The 21186-nt window shown below is 43.2% G+C and overlaps 2 protein-coding genes across 2 annotated transcripts; one reads left to right on the top strand and one right to left on the bottom strand.

Annotated features, from left to right (window-relative positions):
* The first annotated feature begins 311 nt into the window (after positions 1 to 311).
* Positions 312 to 14019, top strand: pkp3a (plakophilin 3a). The gene is made up of 13 exons (XM_035642375.2): positions 312 to 666; positions 3992 to 4083; positions 4525 to 5303; positions 6577 to 6700; positions 7526 to 7730; positions 8719 to 8893; positions 9565 to 9682; positions 9789 to 9953; positions 10061 to 10243; positions 10334 to 10487; positions 11370 to 11565; positions 11709 to 11796; positions 12790 to 14019. Exons 1-13 carry the CDS (start codon positions 441 to 443, stop codon positions 12829 to 12831), a joined length of 2547 nt encoding a protein of 848 aa, XP_035498268.1. The 5' UTR covers positions 312 to 440; the 3' UTR covers positions 12832 to 14019.
* A 229-nt stretch (positions 14020 to 14248) lies between these two features.
* sigirr (single immunoglobulin and toll-interleukin 1 receptor (TIR) domain) lies at positions 14249 to 20927 on the bottom strand. Its single transcript, XM_035642401.2, has 10 exons — positions 20673 to 20927; positions 19286 to 19564; positions 18787 to 18994; positions 18560 to 18687; positions 17486 to 17626; positions 17251 to 17394; positions 16636 to 16738; positions 16326 to 16476; positions 15550 to 15727; positions 14249 to 14986 (listed from the first exon to the last, which is right to left on the bottom strand). Exons 1-10 carry the CDS (start codon positions 20740 to 20742, stop codon positions 14817 to 14819), a joined length of 1572 nt encoding a protein of 523 aa, XP_035498294.1. The 5' UTR covers positions 20743 to 20927; the 3' UTR covers positions 14249 to 14816.
* Between the last annotated feature and the right edge of the window lie 259 nt (positions 20928 to 21186).

The raw sequence follows: 21186 nt of genomic DNA, 5'->3' as shown, positions 1-21186 counted from the left end.
AAGCAACTAAAATACAAATCATGTATAAATTGATAAAAAGGCTTAAGAATGAATAAAAGGCTGGCCAAAAGATGTGCTTGAAGAAGTCATTTAAAATATGCCCCTGATTCTGCCTGGCAACATAGCTGTGGTTTGGTTTCAGTGGTTTCAGCTTTTGGGTGGAAATTCAGGCAGCTGGGAGCAGAGCTCACCTGGGAGTCAGGTGAGCGCTGCTCCCCGAGGCTCCTCCCCCTCCCCGAGGCTCCTCCCCCTCCCCGAGGCTCCTCCCCCCCCTCCCCCTCCTCCCGCCGCTGCGCGGAGCGTCTCTCCGCGCTCCTCCATTCAGACGACGCGACGCAGAGCGACCTGTCCGCGGACCCAGACCACGGTCTCTCGGTCTTCACACCTTCTTTTTTTTTTAATTAAAGAAAAAAAAAAAAAAGTTAGAGTTAAATTTCGTCATGAGTGTCATGGCCTCAGAGAGCGTGTTCCTGTCCGCCTTGCAGCCCAACAACTCCGTCACCACCTACGGGCTCCCGTCGGAGGTCCGCCTCGAGCACGGAGGCTCCCACTCGGACCAGGTTGCCAGGTCGCGGCGCGTCCAGCAGCAGGTCCAGATGAGACTGGCCGAGAAGTCCACACTTCCGCGTCAGAATGGATCGGCCTCACACAGCTACGCCATGTCAGGTAAAGCACCAGCGGAGTCGCTCCGCTCACTCTTCTCAGAGGGATCTGTGTGTCTGCTTTGTGACGTTGGACGTTTTCCCGTTTCACCGGGAGCGGATTTGCTTCCAGTTTGGGACAGGTCGGGGATTAAAGGGGAAACCGCCCCAGAGGCCCCACAGCAGGTAGACGACGTGCAGGTGCAGGTGGCGTCGCCTGACCTGGAGCTCTTATCAGACCGCTCAGCCCCACAAACCGTGTTCCCTTCGACCTCTCAACACATAACTAAATTAATCTGAATCTTTACCAGCGGGGGTCATTTGACTTGACCCCAGTGAAGAGCTGGGATGTTAAGTATTAAGTACTGGAAACCAAATGTGGCAACAACAAAAAACTGCCATGGTCTTGTTCAAAGTTTCAAAAGCGTTTTGTGTGGAGATTACTCGTGGAGACTATTAGGGGGGGATGATAATTGATTATTTTCAATATCTGTGTAAGAAAACCAGAGAACATTGAGTCCAGTCCGTTAAATGACTAAGTGATTGAATGCCATTTATTCCAGAGATGACCAGCAGTCATTGATCTCAGGAGAACACAATTCAAATGTCCACAGCATGACTCATGTCAGAGGAGTGACGTTTCCCATCTTTTTTACAGGATGTATATGTACATGTGTTAATACGTTAGGCTATATGTCAGTGTGTCGGATGTGTCCTTGTCCCTGCTGCTGCGTTCCCGCAGATTTAGTTTCTCATCGGGGGAATTCGTCCATTCAGCTGGTTTTGCTTGTTTGCGGGCAGACGAACCTGAGACAAAGCCTCAGGCAAAGCAACCATCGTACAGTATTTCCTGTACCCGCGCATGAGAAAGAGTTAATGTGTAACAGGCCCGAACAAGCGCCGCTTTCATGCGCCTCTCTGATAGCAGTCCTTGGTGAAAGCCTCCCTCTCTGCGGGATTGGGTTTCAGGTCTTACTCAGCTCGAAGAGGTGAGGGTTCAAGAGATACCTGCGAGATGACGGGGGTGTGAGTGTCGTGAGAACCGACTGTTCGTCAAAGACGTCCTGTCGCACAGACAAAGTCGAGGTGGGATGGTTATGCAAGCAGCAGTGTGAGTCCGACAGAGGGTTATTAAAGGTTTCCTGGAGTTTACTCAGTTGTAGCGACACATCTGATGATTGGATGCATGGAAGGAGCCGAATGAGTGTCAAATATAGAGCTGCACATGGATGCAGGCTTTTTCTTGTGTTGTTTCTTGAAGTCATGGTGACTAAAAACCCGTGTGCCCGCTCGCTGCTGCACAAAGTGTGACGATGTTCCTTCACGTCCCATAAACTGTAGCGTTGTACCAAACTGCAAGGAGCAGGCCAAACGGCTCGACGTCAGGCCCTCGTTTCAAGGACCTCCCTCTGAATTTTTTTCTCACTCTTCTAGTTTCTCACTCTTCTAGTTTCAGCTTTTCCCCCGAGGTGCCAACGTTAGCGGCCAAACAGAGGAAAATGTATAATCAGATAATACCAGCGTCACAAATCCTTTGAAACATGTTGAAGAAGGAGAAGAGAATACCTTACAAGACAACAGGGAATGCTGCCATTTTTTGGTTTGTGACTGTAGAGAATTTCCTTATAGACGTGAGGAGGAAAACACCTCAGCAGAAAGGGAGAGTGGTTAATAGTGGTGTGTGTGTGTGTGTGTGTGTGTGTGTGTGTGTGTGCGTGTGTGCGTGCGTGCGTGCGTGACCAAAGTTCAATTTTTGAAAAGACAGCAAGAAGAAAGAATAGTTTACTGTTGAATGCATGTTCAGGGTGTGTTTCGTGTGGGTTGTAAAAACTGTGGCTCTCAGGTGTGTTGGGCGTTGCCAGGGTTGGGCTGAGGCCAGGCCAAGAGATGTGTCTGTCTTTTCACACATGACGGCAAATCTCCATTCTGCTCACAAGTTTCAAAAGCTGTTCAGGCTCAACCTCCAGAATTTCCTCAAACTTGTGGTTTTTCTTGGGTCTAAAATTGCTCGTGTTGTTTGGGTTTAGTGTTTGTGTTGTCTCAACAGAGTTGCACAACTCATAGAGTCCTGTGTAACGTCTGTTTGTATTTCTGTTATACCTGGAACAACAGATTCTCAGAAGGCAAATGACATAAAAAAAGTTATGCACTTATTAAATAGGTACACACAGTAAGTATAATGTATAATAAACAGGAGTTTGTCTCTGAATTTCACTGGTGTCAGTTGACCCAGATATTTGAGTCAGCAAGCTGCTTGTGAAGGCCACTCACCTGTCAGGTCTGATCTGCATCGAGAGCAAAACACATTCACACGCGCTGTGCTGAGGGAGACGAATGAATGCTTTTGTATGTCAGATGTGAAGTATTCTCCGAGTGAACGGCAACCATGGAAGTCAGGTGACTGGAATCGTTTTCCTGTTAGAGACGGTCTTCAGCGGACTGAACAGGACACCTGATATTCATTTTCATGCAAATCCTTGTTTGAAATGAAAGAGGAGGGACACCGTGATGTGGCCACCAATGTGTGGTTTGATCTTCACTGTGATCATTTAATGGTATTATTTTATTGACTCTTTTGTGTTACTTCTTTTATTTCTCCAATTTCAGAATAGGTCCTCAGTTATAACCAGATGAACTTCATAACTGATTGCATTTCGGTATTACAACATGAACTTGTAAAAGTGAACAGGGTTAGAATGTATTTTTCTGTTTTGTGTGTGTTGCGCAGTAACCACAACGCCCACAGGTCAGGGTTGACTTGACGCTGTATTATTTATGTATGCGGCAGAACTCGGTGATCAGTTGATACAACAAACACAGAGAAGTGTTCATGTTTTTCTCCTGGCCCAGGTATATCTAGGAGAGCAAGTATTATTCTTCCTCTGCAAAACATTAATCAGTGTTTTTAGGAATTTATATTTAGAAAAAAGTCCCAATTATTATTGCTCATTGGTGACCTCACAACAAATGTAAAAGGAAAGAAAAGGCATTTGTCACACTTTCCATCCACATTTAATAGTTGTTTCAGGAACACAAGTCTTGATGAGTCTATTTTCAGATAAACGACAACTGGCAACTCCTTACTTACCTACTTCCTCCTAACAAAAAGTTAAAATATTGAGAAACATCTCTGATGTGGAAATTTCAACAAAAGTGCACACATTTTTTTTTATCACGCCAACATTCACAATTTTAGGGGGAAAAAACATTTCTTACATAATATTTATTTATGAAAACATTGAAATATGTTTTTACATAATAGATATAACAAAATTTTTGTCTTTGAGGAAAGTTTTTTTTGCAATTGTCAATGTGATTACATAATAATCGTGTTTATTTATTTATTTCAGACTACGGTGGATCTTCGACAATGAAATATCACACCTATACCCCGAATTTCAGCTCCAAATCCTCCTACATGTACTCAGGCTCCAGAACAATGGTGAGTACAATGGGGTCATGTGTTCACACGTATAGTATCACGGAAACATCACCGATGACCCTCCGCTGGTGTCACGATGGGTCACCGAGGAGTGAGCATGTGTGGTATTTCACAGTAGGCTGTGATGAGATCAGCTCAGGGTTTTCAAGTCCACCCTCTAGATTCCTCTTTTTTTTTTAATGAGTCAACAGGAAGACGGTGGATTTATTCCACATATGTTTGAGCTCTGAGCGTAAGAGAGACCTGCCGTTAACCCCTCCTCTCCTGAATGATGAATCCTGAGGCCATGACCTTTGTTTCCGGTCATGGCCTGAATTTTGAAATTAGTTTTTGTTGATACGCAGCGACTCATAGCCAATTCACCCATACATTTACTAGAACATACTGAGTAACTCTGCCCACACATTTGATTGTGACCGTTTCTCCTCTCTTCATCCTCAGGGTCCTCCGGTATCCCAGAGGTCGGGTTTCAGCTGCCAGTCTGCTGGCCCAGATATGTTCCACAAGATCAGCGTTGGAGGTGGTGGAGGTGGTGGAGGTGGTGGAGTTTGTGGAGTTGGTGGAGGTGTTGGAGGGGTTGGAGGTGGTGGAGGTGGCACTTTCTACCAAGATGACTTGCGCATGGGCAGCTACCAGGGGAGTGTCAGACGACCAGTCCGAATGGACGCAGAGAGCCTCTCTATGCATTCAATGCGCCAGCAGCCAGTGCCCATGAATTCCTGGGCGGTCGATAACAGCGATGCTGTCAGCATAGTCTCTGACAGGGACGCCAGCTTTGGCCGCCAGTATTCCCACGGCACATTCAACGGCTACACCAGTCAGATGAGGCAAGGAGGAGGCACCATGACCTTTGTGCCGCCCATGCAACAGTCTCTTAGTGGCACTCTTTCCCGTGGCGGAGGGATGACAGGAGGAGAGACGGAGAACGTCCAGCAACATTTGTTCAAAGGCCCAGCCCACCGCACCATCAACAGGATTACAAACCGAAACCGGATGAGCATGGGCTCCATGTCTGGGAGCACCTATAGAGGAGGAGACACAGTGGACAGGGGCTTCATCGCATCCGCAGTGTCCTCTGGTTCCCAGGGGAACCTATTACAGCAGCGCCAGGGAACCCTGTCCCGTGCCATGTCATCCAAGAGCATTCACAGTGTCGGCAGGGGCATGGACATCTACGGTGGGCAGATGGAGATGGGAGCCAGCATTGGCAATCTCAGCGGGTGAGAAGCTCACACTCAAACATTGTTTTCATTTGAGACAGGTGGAACTTTTCATGTTCTCATATCATTATTGACAGGTCCTCAGTGCGTTGTGGTTGGTCGCACACGATGCAAATCAGTGACAGCGCAATAAACCCATATTTGATCAACCTAACCACCAACCTCAGAACATGCTCATGTTGACTGTCATATTCTATAATTTCATCACGTCCAGTGTAATGCTGCTGGAGCACAGCGGAAAGACACTCTACACCCTATAAAAAAAAATTCAAGTGAGGAGAGAGAATAAAACAAACAATAAAACAAAGGGAAGGGCATCATATAGACATCTAAGATCGAATGAAATAATTGGAAACCTACTACAGCAATGGTATCATCTAATTCTCCTTAGCCAGATAAATGTCTGCCTTCAGCATAATATTCCCAACATGATGAAACTGTTTGTTGAGTCAGTCTAACATTCGATGGTGTGAACTTGCAGCCCCACTGTGGTTAAATAGCGCTCAAAACCGGCCGCCTACTTACCGTGCGTGCTATGATGACAAGCATTGGCACTTTATTTTTGTCAGTCCCACCTCCGGATCACCACCTAGCACATCACTGCTGCAAACACTAATGCACCACATGTGTATCACTCCATCGCTGAAATGGTTCCCAACAAATGCTCCAGTTTGAGTGAGTTTTGTTAGACCCACAATGCCAAGGTATTTTATTTATCAAGAAAAGTCCAAAAGTCCGAAAATACTGAGAGACAGACTGATGCATTTGTTGACAGGAAGAAAAGTGTAATTCTACATGTTTTTACCGTCAATAAATCCCAATGTAATAATCCTGTATCCTTTAATAAGGTTGGAATGACTCGTGTTGTCGTGTTTTTCTCGAACGTCAGTGACAATCTGAGTGAACCTAGTGCACAGTATGACCATGTGCCAGGAGGTTTTTGTTGAGGGAGTGAGTGCATTAACTCAGAGCTGTGGATTGGGAGGTGGCTCCATAGTGGCAGAACTTGTTTTGGGTGTGGCAGCTGAGCTTCAGCTCGTACATTTCACACATCCCACAGCGTGAGGTTAGCGGAGCGCACTTGCAGACCACTGTGTAATTTGGAAGAAATTCAACAAGTTTTCAGACGAGACACAAATCATATATGAATAACTGCTGTAATTACTGTGGCGGCTCTCTTCATGCATTCAAACATACACAACAGCAGCGTAATGACATGAGTACAATGTTTTACATCTTTTGCTTGAATTTGTAAATTCGCTTCTTTCGGCAGGATCAACTACTTGGACATGCCCGCAGCCGTGCAACACCTGAGAGAGCCCGACCATGATTTACAGGTCCTGGGAGCCGCCTACATTCAACATGAGTGTTACAATGACAACGAGGCCAAAAATGAGGTACTTGAGACAACTTCAATTTGTGGTTCAAATTCCTCCGGTTCACCCTCTGCAATCCCTGTTGGGAAACGCAGTCAGTTTTCCGTGATGGATGATTTCTGGAGACTGCTTTGCTTCTGTTTCTGGTGTGCTTCAGTTGGTCCATGTTGCTTTTTATCCTTGCTGTAAATGTATGTGGATTCTGCCCTGCAGAGGTGTTGACTGGCAGACATATAGCAGGGATTAAACCTCTTATCTGATGATTTAGAATTGGCCAAGTGCTCTCAGCTCTGAGTATATAGATGCTCGTGAGCTGTGTGTACTGACTTCTCTGAAAAGGTGTCCAGACGATTTTAAATCATAAATTATTGGTTGAAATTTTGGGGAAGAAAAGGTTAAACTCTCTCTGTACAGTTAATATGATAGTACAGCCAGCAGCTGGTTATGTAAGCTTAGCATTAAGACTGAAAACAGGGGAAACCACTAGCCGAATGTGCAAAAAATCATCTCAGCACCTCCAAAATATTCATTTACAGACACATTTATCTAACTCTTTGCAAGACAGCAAATAAACACAACTCTCTTGAAGCCTTTATGTCTGAATTTGGCAACTCCTAGTAGTTGCATAAAAAATAAAACCTCCTATGCACCATGGAAACGGTCCAGGCACATTGAGATCAATGGGATGACACTTATACTCTATAATAACTAAGGGGCTTTAAGGACAGAATACTCTTTATGATTAATTTCTCTGAAAGGTTCATGAAAAAACACCCAATAATAAGGGAAAGAAAAAAGCATTGAATATAAAATGCAGAAATCCTGAGAATTTTTTTCTCTCTCCAGGTGCGTAATTTGAAGGGCATTGGCGAGCTGGTGAAGCTGTTCAACAGTGAAAACCAGGAAGTGCAGCGCTATGCCACCGGCGCCACGCGCAACCTCATTTACGAGAATATGGACAATAAAGTGGCCCTGATGGAAGAGGGCGGCATCCCCCAGCTGGTCGAGGCGCTCAAGGAGACGGATGATGAGCTCCACAAAAACATCACAGGTAGGAAAACCCCAGATAAAAAAGCACGAGGCAACAAGCAGAGCTGGTTTCACGCTGCTCGCTCTGGACATTTGCCTTGAGCAGACAGGAATGTTGATTCGTTTTCGTATTTGGATGCAACATGATTTTGGCAGAGGTGTCCTTGAAATTCTTGGAACTAACAGCAGCCTTTGAAATTGATATTTAAAATTTTTTTTATAAGAGGGAATGGTCAGATACACTTAACTTAATAACAAAATAACAAACACTTAATACTTATCAGTATTTCTTTCTTTTAGTTGGTGTGCGGTCATTATCTCTGTACTTGACATCTATGTTTGTGGACATCCTTTCTCAATCAGTTGTAGATGTAGAATAGATGTTGCAAACCTTAACCCCACGGTGTGGAGATCCGAAAGGAATGTAGTGTGTCTTCAGTACACAAAGAGCAGGAGGTGGAGCTGTTATCTTTTCTATAGTGTGTGAAGAGGGGGGGTGAAGGAGTGTGAGGGAGTTGTCTGGGCCTGTGGTCTTACAGTGGATCCACTACTCCCCTGTTTCCTTTGAGCTGTTATGTGTTGATTTATATCAGTTGGATCACCGAGAAACTGTCTGTCACGTCTTTACAAAAAAATTTGGATGAAAATGATAAACAACAAAGCAGATGTGCCTTGTTTGTGCCCGATTTGCCAGTTGTGTTTTCTCTTAGGACCCTCGTAGGTGTTGATATGATTTATAGGTCCAAGTGGTTTTAACAGTATTATTTTAGGACATGCAATCCTTAAATTAATTGTTCCGCAATTTGGGAAAAATGTGCCTGATTTCAGGTCAAGAATACGTTGAGAAGATGGAACCCACTCGTGCTAAATATGAAGCTACATCTTGTCAGCTAAGAAATGTAATGAGTGTATTTCCCAAAATGCTAAACCAAAGACTTCTGTCATCCAATCAAAAGAGGCAGCAGCAGAATGAAGGCTGGATTTTGTTGACACTTCCCTGGTGTTTGCAGGTATTCTGTGGAACCTTTCATCCAAAGACAATCTGAAGGAGAAACTGGCGAGGGAGATACTTCCCGAGCTCACTGAGAAGATCCTCATCCCCATGTCCGGTGGCGGAGACGCTGAGGAAATCAGTCTTTCTTCGTCTGAGGCAGACATCTTCTACAACACCACAGGATGCCTCAGGTATATATATTTGTGTCCTATCGCCGTAGTTGCAATGTGCCACCAACAACAACAATGGCGGACTACAGGCTTGTGACGGTGCTGCATCAGATGCTGACTCTTCTTGGGTCGCTAGGGCAATATATACTATTGCTCGGTCACTCCATAGGGCCGGGGAGAGGGGAGAAACCAAACAGCTGTCACGCGGCGCATGCTCAGAGTGAGGATTGCTCACTGAGACCACAGAGCAAGTAGAACCGGCAAAGTGCGAGCTCCGGCCACCGCTGCACGCCACACACGCACAGCCACGGAGCACAGAACCATAGGTCGCAACAGCAGTTTGCACTCAGAATCGGACCAGACAAAGGAGTCTACTTTCCCCTTCTCACTCAACATCTTCGTACTGTTGTTGTTGTTCGGCTTCTTTTTCTGAGTATTTGTATGCTCCGCCTCTTCTTCATTTTTTTTGGTGGAGTTCTGTAGCAGAAAACAGCGCCACTTATAGGTCGGAATAGGTACTACAGCGTTTCTACAGCTAGATGCGTCTTTCCAATGATCCATCATTACGGAGAAGTTTCAGGCCCCCCTACTGAGGAAAATGTGGGGGGGGGGGATCATTTTCGAAATATCTTGTGGTGTGGCCGGGGCCTGAAATAACTCTCTGACCTCTCGCTCACTCCGTGTGTGCTCAGGAATCTGAGCTCTGTGAACGAGAAGACCCGTCAGCGGATGAGAGAAACCCACGGACTGGTGGACTGTTTGGTGGGCTACATCAAAGCCTTCCTTGAACAGAACAAGGCAGAGGACAAGGTGACACGAAAAGAGAATGAGCCTCATTGAAACTGCTTCTTTTCATTCCACCATTTTACCTTAACCGTGTCTTTTCATTTATCTGTGTGTGTGTGTGTGGTCTTAGGGGGTGGAAAATGCGGTGTGTGTCTTGAGGAACCTCTCCTACCAGCTCTACGCCGAGATGCCTCCATCTGCTATGCTGCGCCTGGAAGGACCGACCAGAGCTCAGGATACAGGGAAAAGCGAGGCAATTGGCTGCTTTACACATCAGAGCAGGAAAGCCAAAAACGTACGAGCATGTTCAATGAATTCATCAGCAGGTTTTTTTGTGTGCATGCACCACACCATCCATCTCAAGATCGTCTCTTTGTGTGCGTGTTCCTTCTCCTGTAACAGAGCAAGAACCAGGATCTCTGCACGTTCACCGAGGTTGCTCGGATACCAAAGGGTGTGGAGTGGTTGTGGCACCCTCAGATAATTAAGGTATACAACCTCGTTCTGCAACAGTGTGAGATCAACTACACCACCCGCGAGGCAGCTGCTGGAGCTCTGCAGAACATCACCGCTGGAGACACCAGGGTGAGGAGCATATCATAGTCGGTTTTCCTGTAAAAATATTCAAATTAAATAATTAGGGCGTGTCTCATGATTTTCCTCTTTGTCCTGCAGTGGGCGTCAGTTCTGAGCCGGGTGGCTCTGGAGCAGGAGCACATGCTGCCGGTGCTGCTCGACCTCCTGCGTACCAACAATGACCTGGAGCTGCGTTCCCTCACCGGCTTCCTCAGAAACCTATCCCGCCATGCCAATGATAAGGGCAACATGGGTTAGTCTTTAAATGTTCCCTCACATTACATATAAAAATTGTACACCTCTAGATTAACGTTTGATTGAAAAAATGCCTAAAATGTGTTTTATAGAATTTGTTGTTGTATTACAATTGAGACAAACAAATTCAGATGTGATTCCGTTCACTTTTGTGTATTTGAGCAAATATTGGCTGTGATAATTCAAAACTCAAGAGCAACTAAATACTTGACTGTGAAATTCAATGCTACTCTATACACTATGTTTAAGATTGCACCAAATTTTTTTGTTTTTAGATATACTTTTTTTTCTTCTTTTTTTTAAATAAAATAAATAATTTTCAATTTGTCAAATTGTGAATGAATAATTGAAACCATGTAAAAAACTAAAAAAACACCTTTGCTCAAACTAGTTTGGTTAAATACAGCCACCACAAATTGAGATGAGAAATTCAAATTTGAACATCCTGCACACCAAGAAAAATCGAATTAATCATTCACCTGGCTATAATATTTAGATATTTAGTACTAAACATGCGGCAAATTCACTTCAGATTTGGATAAAAAAAACATAATTTTTTGGGACTGTGTGTGTCCTTTTATCAGATTTGATTGACAGCTTTCTGTCAAAATAAGTACCCAGCACCTCAACTGTCATTAGATCTTGGTTGAAATGTTGCTACATCATGATCGAGATCTGTAACACTGAGTCTTAACCACTTAAAACCAGTGAGAGAACAGAGAAAACAACAAACTCGAGAAAATTAACCAAACTTTGAAAACTTTGGCAGAAAACTGTGTGCTCATACAGTTTATACCATTACTAAAGTAAATAGCTGATTGTGAATGTTCTTTTTTTAAATGTACAGAATGATCCTAACAACACATATTGGTTTATTCAGCGTCAAAGGTTGTGAACAACCTGGTGCCCAAGCTGCCGGCCGATGCGCACCAGAAGGAGCCCTCCAGCGATGTGGTGGTCAACATCTGTGGTATTCTCAACAACCTGGTGACCGGCAGCACTTTAGCTGCCAAAGAAATTGCCTTTTTCGATGGCCTGACCAAACTGGTGGCCATCAAGAACGGGGGTGGCAGTAGGTGAGTGGCTGTCTATAAAACATCTCGTACCAGTTAAACGTGTGTTTAGATATTTGAAAATTTGCTGAAAAGTTACACAAAATATGCCTATCTTCCCGCACAACACAAGCGTCAACCCTGGATGAATCTTTTGTTTGTTCCAGCGCTGGGAAGATGAAAGCTGCCAAAGCAGCAGGTACAGTTCTCAGCAACATGTTCCAGTACAAGAAACTGCACAAATATTACCAAACGGTAAGAGTTTGTAGAAACGAAAGACTCTCTGCACGACTGATGTTAACATAGCCAAACAATCAAGGGGAAAATCAAAACATATCAGTGAAACTGCATGATTTTTTGTTCACCCTTATCATTTATCACAAGTGTTATTGGAGAGTACTCTTGATCACATCCATCCAGAGGATCTCTTAAATCATGAATGTGCAAATCAAAGTCAGTTATAACCGTGTATGACCGAACCACAATATAAGCTCTTAAATATGATAAGATGTGTTTAAAAAAACTTTTTTAAGTACAAATTTTTTTTTATGGTGTATTAGTTTTAGTGTGTTTTCAACTCTTAATTATAATAATGTTAAGCACAGTCAGGAACATCAAGTTAGATTCAGTGTGTTAACTGCCACACGGGGCTCAGTAGAAACATTTTCTCCGAATGGGGCCCCACCCTCATTCTATCTACGTGTTTGTCAAAGCGTGAAGGAGAGTAAGAGTGACACAAAGACTGTGTGTTTGTGTGAGATGGAGGACATTCCTCACTTTGCACTTCCCTCTTCAATTGGGTTACACATGTTCAAAACTCAAACCTCTGGCTGTTCACTGGCTGCTTTTTGAACACACACACACACCCAGTAAGGCGTGTCCACGTCGTGGGGCGGGCTATGTAGGTTTACTGCCTTGGCAGATCATGGCTTGTGATGGGTGTGGCGCTGAGCTTATTTCCTAATGAACAAGTCACGACGGATCCAAAAATGCTCGTCGCACAATTTTGAATTAACACTAGAATACCTGCATGAGATTGGTTCTGTACATTTTGCAAGAAATATGTACATATGAAGAAATTAAGCAAGTTTTAACACTGAACCCTGTGACCCTGAAAATAATTATTTCATTGTACATTGAGTATGCTCTTGTTCACACATCTGTGGTGTGCAGTATTACTGTGAACAAATAATGGAAATATTTTTGTCATTTTTCTGTTTCATATCTCCTTTTCTTCTTGCCTTACAGAAAGGGTTCAGACGACAAGATTTTGCAGATCTGACAATCTAAAACGGGTAATGTAGTCCACTTCTGAAGCAGTAATCAGTCCTGCACTCTACCAGCACCCTATGGGAGAAATCTTATATAAACTCCTTCTCTGCCATATTTTAATGCTAAGGACATGAACATGCAAGTGATGATGAATCTACCAGCTGGAGGTAAAAAGAAGCATGCGTGTATTTTAAAAGTCGACGGACATCTGCAAGGACCGTAGTCCAGGTATGATGGACTATCGATGGACTCTGATACGAATGTGTGCACCTTAACCTCTCTTTGTTTGAGCTGAGTGTGTGTTCAGTGTGGAATCAGGGATTTACTTTTTCCGGAGCAACGTGTATCTAGATAAACCTGCAGCTCTGTGCTTCTGCCATTTGAAAAAAAAATATGAAACTGTTAATTGACAATATGCTGGACACTCGTGCCTCATTTTCACACTAATGCACTTAATTCACAGCATGAATGCAACAACATTGCCATGGCCTTTTTGTAAATATTGCTTTATCTTTTACACAGAAATTAAATGAAATGTTTTATTAATTGTAGCTTTGTATTTAGTTTTTGGATAAATACATGTGTTATTATGTGTCAACATTATAACATGTAGTTATAACTGAATGTCAACCAGAGGACATATTTAGAATTGCTGTTTGCAGGAATGTTAATACATTTGATTTAGAAATCTGGGGATAGATTGTGCCTTTAAAGTTGACTTTTGTATTTTGCTATGGGCTTTTTAAAAGTTGAAAATCGTATAAAAATATCTTATAAAAAGCTGTCTTTTGCAATCACTTTGTCAAAAAGAATTCTAAATGCACCTTTGTGTCCTTTTCACTTTTTTTTTTAACATGACATTAAAACTGCTGTTTGTCTAATGTAATAAATAGTGTGAATGTGAAACATGGGTGAAAGGAAACAGTCCTGTCAGACCAAATTCAATATTTGTGTAGTGTCTGGGACCAACTGAGAAATTTAACACTGTGGTGACCAGATTGAATTTAGATTGGCAAGTTCATTATTTTAAAATCTACGTGTGAGTCCAAATGAAAATAATGCAGAATTATAACATTAGTGTGCATGTTTCTGTGTTAGTGTTTTATAAAAACACTTGACTTTTTCATATCTTCTTTTGTGTTGTAATCGGGGACACATTTCATCTGGATGTGTTTCAGCCAATAAAGAGATAAATGTGGAAATGAAGTGTCAGCTCTGTAAACATTTCTCATGCGTGTGCTGCAGCATTTTAGCTGAAACTATATTGACACGATCAAATGTTGGCCACTCCCTGTTTACATATTTGCTCCTGCTCAGACAGGAACAATACCAGCCCTTCCCTGCTGCACCCTTATTTAAGCTTTGATTTCACTGCAGGTAATCCTTTCTCCACAGGGACAGAGATCACCAGGCCTTACAGAGACCAGGAGTCTGGTTAGTGCTTGATCAGCACAATCGCTCTGTTGTTATTAGAGTCAGTTTACATCACACTCAAAGCAGAAATGCCAAGACCTGGACGTTTTTCAGCTTCAGCGTGCAAACAAGTTTTCAGGATGCAAAAATGACCTCAACACTGTCACACGTGATATCTCGGTCAATCCAAAAAAAACATCCAAGCACCGTCAGCTGATAAAAAGACAAACAAATTAAAAAGCAGGACTCCATGTTATCTGACATTACTCTGAGACATCATGGCTGCGAGAATAAATCGTGATATATACTGTATATATACACACACAACATTAAATAGATTCATTCCCTGATTGACTTACATTTCTGATTATTTCTTGTACAATTTTCCATAAAATATTTACAAAACAATACCAAATACAAAAACATAAAAAGTCGATCTTTGGTGAAAGGAAATATAAAAAGGTAACATTTCAATTTTAACAACACATAGTAAAGAAAATAATAAAATAATATTTATCTACTTCACACATAATTATAATGCCAGTCTGACGTGGATCTCCATGCAGTCAGTCATTTTTTGGGAGTGTGGCTCATATGTCCTCAGTGACCAGGCAGTAGAAGTCTGAGCGGGCTCCGTAGTTGCGTGAGCCCAAGTCCGACACATCGATGTCTGAGGGTTTGGGCTCAGCGGCTGTGATGGGGGCAGCTGGAAGGACAGGAGCTTTACAGGCAAGAGCCTTGTACACAGGGACACGAATCCCTGCAGCAGAAAGAGACAAGGTGGATAAAAAAGGTGACAATTACAATGAATACAGTATGTGCGTTTCCTGAGATGTGGAACTGTTCTCCAACATGTCTGCTTGGCATGTCTTAATGAAAAACATCACATTCAAGGCGATATAGGAGATATGAACAAGTCCATCCATAGGATATAATTTCCTAGTAAGTTAAAGATTAACTTTGGTTTAATCTTTGTTGATTCTAACGAGGTCAAGTGCAGGTTCAGTTTCACTAAGTTAAAAAAAAGAGAGAAAGGAGTCAGTTGAGACTTGCATATAAGCTTAAGCATTTTTTATGCAAATTCTCATGTGACAAATGACACACAGTTGACAAGCATTTACATCTCTGGATCAAAGTCATGGCCACATTGTTAAACATGAGCTTAGTTGCCCTGCAATTACTTTTCATTGCGATTTATATGCAGACATATGTCTTTTAATTACTTGTACAAAACACAATGATTGCATTTTCATCTTAAGAGTGAGGAGGGAATCCAACATTAGTATTTGAGGACATTGCAAGTCCAGTGACTGCCACTCTTACCCAGATCACCAGCAGGGTCCACATCTGCCCGGCAGTTAAAGTAGTCAGGTTCGAGGGTCAGCATGGGGTCTTTGTCATCTTGCAGCACCGTCTGTGGGTTGCCTGCATACCCAGTGTGGAAGGGGACCTGGCGAGGCATCAATAAGGCCAGCTCCTTCCAGAAGGCTGAGGAAGGTGTCTGAACACCAAGCACACAGTTAGAGTCAGACTGAAGCATGAATTATTCTTATACTGTAAAGAGCTGTGCCTGCTTGCATCGTGTAATATAGTATTGTCATACTGAACATTTCTAATCTAATTCATTAATCTACAAAACAAATCATTCATGATCATTTTACCCTATGTATTAGCCTCAAGTGCAACATGTTTCCAGAAGGAGAGGGAAGGCAGCGCCTAGATACCAGTATACCATAATCTGCATATACAGTATGTGCTTACAGAGTAATATATTCTTTTCATGTGAGTTAAACTTCCTACGCAAAGGGGGTTATGTGATTGGTTCGGTTTGTCTGTTTGTTTAACAAAACGTTATTGACTGATTTTCATGGAAACTTTATCAAAGACTTGTCTCGGCCATGGTAACAGGTGATCAAATTCTGGGAAGAGGGACCCAGAGGAATTTGTTGAAGGATTCTTCACCATTGCGAGACAGGGCAAAACTTGACATATCTTAAAACTTGAAATTTTAATACATAATTTTTTAAGTCAGATGAAAAAGTGAATGCAACTTTTGGTTCGGTCAAAAGAGCACTAATAGGTATCATAGTGAATCTTACCACAGAGTTGTGTCTCCAGGTGAGCACAGTGAGAGAGTGCTGGAGCTCACTCAGCTGCTCCTTGACCTCGGGCCTCATGCGTTTGAACTGACCCTCCAGCATGATGAGGACGGGCTGCTGACATAACTCCAACAAGTGCAAAAGGCCCTGTCTGAAAACACACAGCTCCAGTGTGTCACGACAGTACATACAGTAGACACTGCCGTACACAGCAGCAACACTGATCTCTAGTGGTACATTGTGATGACGCTACATTCATTTGACTCTGGTTTGTACTGCCATCATGTTCAGTGTTGTTCTTGAGTCTGACCTGAAGTTATTGCAGCACCAGTCCTGCTCAAGGTAAGCATGAGAGAGCACCACGATCAGACGGCGAGAACGACTCATGTTCATTAGCAGCTCTGCGGACGGTTCTGGAGACACATTTTGCATATTTGTAAATCACCAATTTATAACTGACAACCCAAAGAAACAAATGTGAAAACAGAATCTGATATCTTGGATAATTAAGCAACAGAGACTTTGTGAAAAGTTCATTAATGTTTAGAAAAATATCACTGTAACAGTTGAAAACAACCAGAAAGATACAAGAAGGAGTGTGATGAAAGCTTCTTTCAGACATGCACTGAAGTCCGGACATTTTCCTGCCAGCCTTCTTGGGAAATTTCCCGAAAATGTCAGAGTGAGCCCCTGTGAGAATACAGCAGGAAAATCTCAAGGTGATTCACAGCAAGTGAATCGGTGCGTTAACTGTAAATAGCAGCGAAGACATTCTCCAGCCCTGTTCTTCATATGTGAAAAGGCAAACTCAGAAAAATGTCGGGACTCAATTTTCCTCACATTTTCCAGAGCTCATGTCTGAAAACAGCGTAAGACTATCTATGTAGTTTCATCCATGTAAAATAGTGTGGGAATGTGAACTTACCGCCACCAGGTAGGATGTCATTGTCATTGAGAAGCACTTTGTACCCATTTATATTTTCCAGATGAGGTTTGAGAATGAAGTTGACAAACTTCCTGTCGTAGTCATTGTTCACAAAGGAGATGTAGGCATCGTGTAATTTCCCGTCTGAGGACACAGACACAAACACAGGTGTGAGGCTTGAACGCTGCATTCTTACATGTTTAGAATCTTATGCCACTTCCAACAGCAGTCTCACCATTGAGTTCATAGTCTCCAAAGGAGTTCCTGTACCAGAGTTTGATGTTCAGGTGACACCTGGAGTACACGACAGCAGCTACAGCTAGAAGGAGGAGGAGCATGATGGCTGCAACGACAGCAGCTGTGTGGCTGGGACTGACTGAGCACAGACACACAATAATAATTATAATATTGCAACTCAAAATCACATTTTGATGCATTTTTGATTCACAGATAAGTAACATTCATTAGAATCAATTTATGATGTGAATCACAAGTTATTATTTTATATGGTCTAGACCGTGCATCAGACAGTCTGAAGAAGTAGTTTGCGCTAATTATCAGGTTGACTTATTTTATGCTATCTTGACCTTTCAGTAATGTTATGTTTGGTTTTATTCTACAAAAATGGAGGATGCAAGCAAGTAAAGCTGCCTGAGAGGACAACTGCAACATCAAAGCATCTGAGAGGCGGTGTGTGGAAGTATTTTGGGTATTACACAGCAGATGGAAAAGTAAGGAACAAAGATAAGGCTGTTTGTCGACTTTGTAGAAAGCAGCTGGCTTACTTTTCAACGGCAACAAATCTGAGGAGCAAAATCAATCGCTCAACCTCCTCTGCCTGCCTAGTGCCTACTATTGTGTGGTATAATTTAATTTTTTTTAAACGCCTTTTTTCATTGAGAGCAAGGTATAGGCCTAATTGACATTGACCAAAAAAAGTAACATTTTGCTTTATGTTACGTTAATAAAACGGGCAAAGAAACTTTTGTGTGTGTTTGTGTGCTCCACAAATTCTCTTGGATTTTTCTGGTGTAAAACAGCTGGTACATTGTGTGGAGCTGGCTGACTCCCTCCTACTCCAAAGTTGTGCAAAAGGTTTAAATTTAATACATAACAAGACATGTTCCCTGCTCCATTCTATTTATGGAATTTTTTCGAAACCCACATTTTCTTTATCTACTTTGTCAGGTTTGCATGTCTATTTGTTCTTATACATTCATTTTTTGGCAGGTCATTTTTAGACAATGTGACTCAGATGCAGAACAGAACATTGAAGACCCAACATTTACTGTGTCCTAAATGTTCTTACTTGAATTGTGTAGAATGAAATCAGATGAGACGTTCCTCACTGTGCAGCTGTAGAGTCCAAAGTCTTCCTGCTGCTTGAGGTTAACCACCAACACATTGTTTACCATCAGCTGGCCGGCAGCAGGAGACCTGATAATCAGGACATAAAACTCGATCTTACCGTCACCTTCAAAGGCTTTCATTGAAGCATGAACACCATAAATAATGCTTTAAAAGCTTGAAAATCACCATGAGGAGGAATTCTGTGTGTAAAGTGTGAGGTTTGTGAGCAGTTGACCATCTTTACTCCACTGCAGCGTGGTGTCACACTGCTCCTCATTTTGGTCCCAGAGGAGGAGAGCGGTGCAGTTCAGTTTCACGGTGGTTCCCACATTCCCCCACAGTCTGCTCAGGTTCCCGCTGGGCTTAAATTCAGGGGGTTTGGAGCATTGGGCCTCTGTGTAAAGACATACCACCGTTATATATGTTCACTGCAACAGCTGCAAACAATAGAGGCCTTCATGTGCACTACCAGCTGCAGCCTGAGACTGCTGCTGGAGGGCACGCTGAAACAAAATGCCTCCTTGCAGGTGTAGCCATTCCATTCAACTGTGCTCACTACTCTCCATGCAAACTCTAAGTTTACAGCAGAGACAAATAATAGCTCATCACGAGGGCCACACGATTACAATCATGGTTTTTGTGAATTCCGAACACTGTTACACTATACTATTTAAATAATACTTACCCTTAGCTATGAGATGCACAGTGAATGAGGCTGTGCCGTTGCCTTGTTGCGTACAGGTATAATTCCCTTGGTCTTCCAAGTTGAGGCTGGCAAACTCCAGGTAGGCGTTCCCGTCCTGGCTGTGGAGCAGCCGACAGTCCTTCTGCCAGGTCAGACGGGGCCGTGGGGAGTTGTGGTGCTGATGGGGCTCTAGTGGGCAGTTCAACCGGTATGGAGGCCCCTGCTGCCCCACATAGACCACCTGCTCCTTGAAACTGCTCTCATTCACACAAGTCTGAGCTACAAATACAGACACAGGGACTTCACTCTTCACACAGGGACTTCCCAAAATGAAATCTGATTCCCTAAACTAAGGGAATTACTAAGTGCCAACCCAACTCAATACCAGTTGTCTCTTGATCCTGAATTTAAAATCGATATACTCAAGTGTGTGGAGGTTGTTACAATCATTTCTGTGTTAGGTCACGTGGGACCAGGGAACGATGTGGCCTTGAAAACTTTGTGTGACTAAATTAATGCAACTGATAGATTGAAAAGAAAAAAATGAATATAGATCGGTCACACCATATGGGCAAAACTCAATCCACGTAATAAGGAAAGTAATGGGGGCAGATGCATCTCTACTTTGTCGTAATGCAATCAAACCTGGAGCAAACACTGGCACCATGCAAATTCCTAGAAATGGCTTTGCTTCCTGTTGAGAATACACTTTGCCTACAGTCTGTGGATGTAAACAGTTTACACACACTCTGTGGAACTACAGAAGACTGGGTTCAAGCTTTAGTGCGGAGACAGTCGGTGAGTATCATTAATGGAGCATGGTGGTGATCCGGTTTGCTCTTTCACCCTGGCGCACTCTGAGAAAATGGGTGTTTTGCTACCATGGAATGACCTATATAGTCGGTTTTACGTGATGTTGCGTGGGTAAAAAAAACAAATCATAATAATAATTCTGTTCCACGACAACTGAGATGCATAGGCCTACATCTCACTAACGCCCCATTCATTCTCTACCTGTTCTTCAAGATTTTCCGCCCACGCGCTGATCCTGACCACATGACCAAAACCAACAACCTGTAAAACTGCCCTCTCTACTTCCGTCTTCCCCTTTCCGTTCAGTTCTTGAATATTATTTTCGTCTCTCAAAACACACGGACACATCCGGGTCAAGAGTCCGGGTCTGGTCTCCATGTTGCCAGGTAACAAGCATGTGACAGACACACTGTGACCCTGTCCACACTGACCTGCTTTGTACCCACGCAACATCGCGTAAAACCCACTATATAGGTCATTACACAAAAGTATGCATAAAGAAAAATAATATAGTTATTCAGGCGAATTTTTGAACCACAAACACATTCAAGCAGTTTCATTAAATCCTCCTTACCGTCAGCGAGGAGAGTCGTGCTCCATGAGCCGGTGCACACCAACAAGAAGGCGACTGAAACCACCGCCATGAGCCGCGGGTCTCCGCTTCCTCCGTCCGCAGGTGAGAAAACGAACCGAGAGAGTAAATATTGTTCGTGTAGTCTACATCACCACCAGATATTACAGTGAAGTTGAATTGTGTAGCGCTGACCGCGTAGTCGTCCGCACCTGATCACCTGCACCTGGTCGGACCTGACACCCCGCAGCCCATTGGCTCCCCGTGGTCACGTGGCGTTTCGCATCTGCCTTCACCTGCGTTGCAGTGAAGCTCCTACTTTCCCCCCGTACGGTGATCGTGCTTACAGGTTTCACTCTCCACTAAAGGATCATAGACGTTGTTGTAATTAATGACCGAGTTCACGAGATTCTGAGATATATCTCGTCAAAAAAGCTGTTTACCCATCAAGTCTCCATTTAAATAAGTGTTATACAAGTTGTAAATAAATTACCTCTGGCCCTGGAGTTAGCTGCCC

Source organism: Scophthalmus maximus, chromosome 7 (assembly GCF_022379125.1).
Source record: "Scophthalmus maximus strain ysfricsl-2021 chromosome 7, ASM2237912v1, whole genome shotgun sequence".
NCBI lineage: Eukaryota > Metazoa > Chordata > Actinopteri > Pleuronectiformes > Scophthalmidae > Scophthalmus > Scophthalmus maximus.
The sequence above is the reverse complement of the archived record's forward strand: the minus strand, read 5'-3'. Positions and strand labels throughout refer to the sequence as shown.

Excerpts from the sequence above, each read along its gene's own strand:
- pkp3a (XM_035642375.2), top strand. The coding sequence starts at position 441 with ATGAGTGTCATGGCCTCAGAGAGCGTGTTCCTGTCCGCCTTGCAGCCC. Across the intron at positions 10,244-10,333 it reads TCACCGCTGGAGACACCAGG|TGGGCGTCAGTTCTGAGCCG; the intron begins GTGAGGAGCATA and ends TTTGTCCTGCAG. Across the intron at positions 11,566-11,708 it reads AAGAACGGGGGTGGCAGTAG|CGCTGGGAAGATGAAAGCTG; the intron begins GTGAGTGGCTGT and ends TGTTTGTTCCAG.
- sigirr (XM_035642401.2), bottom strand. The coding sequence starts at position 20,742 with ATGGCGGTGGTTTCAGTCGCCTTCTTGTTGGTGTGCACCGGCTCATGG. Across the intron at positions 18,688-18,786 it reads ACACAGAATTCCTCCTCATG|GTCTCCTGCTGCCGGCCAGC; the intron begins GTGATTTTCAAG and ends CCTGATTATCAG. Across the intron at positions 15,728-16,325 it reads CCTGGAGACACAACTCTGTG|ACACCTTCCTCAGCCTTCTG; the intron begins GTAAGATTCACT and ends CTTGGTGTTCAG.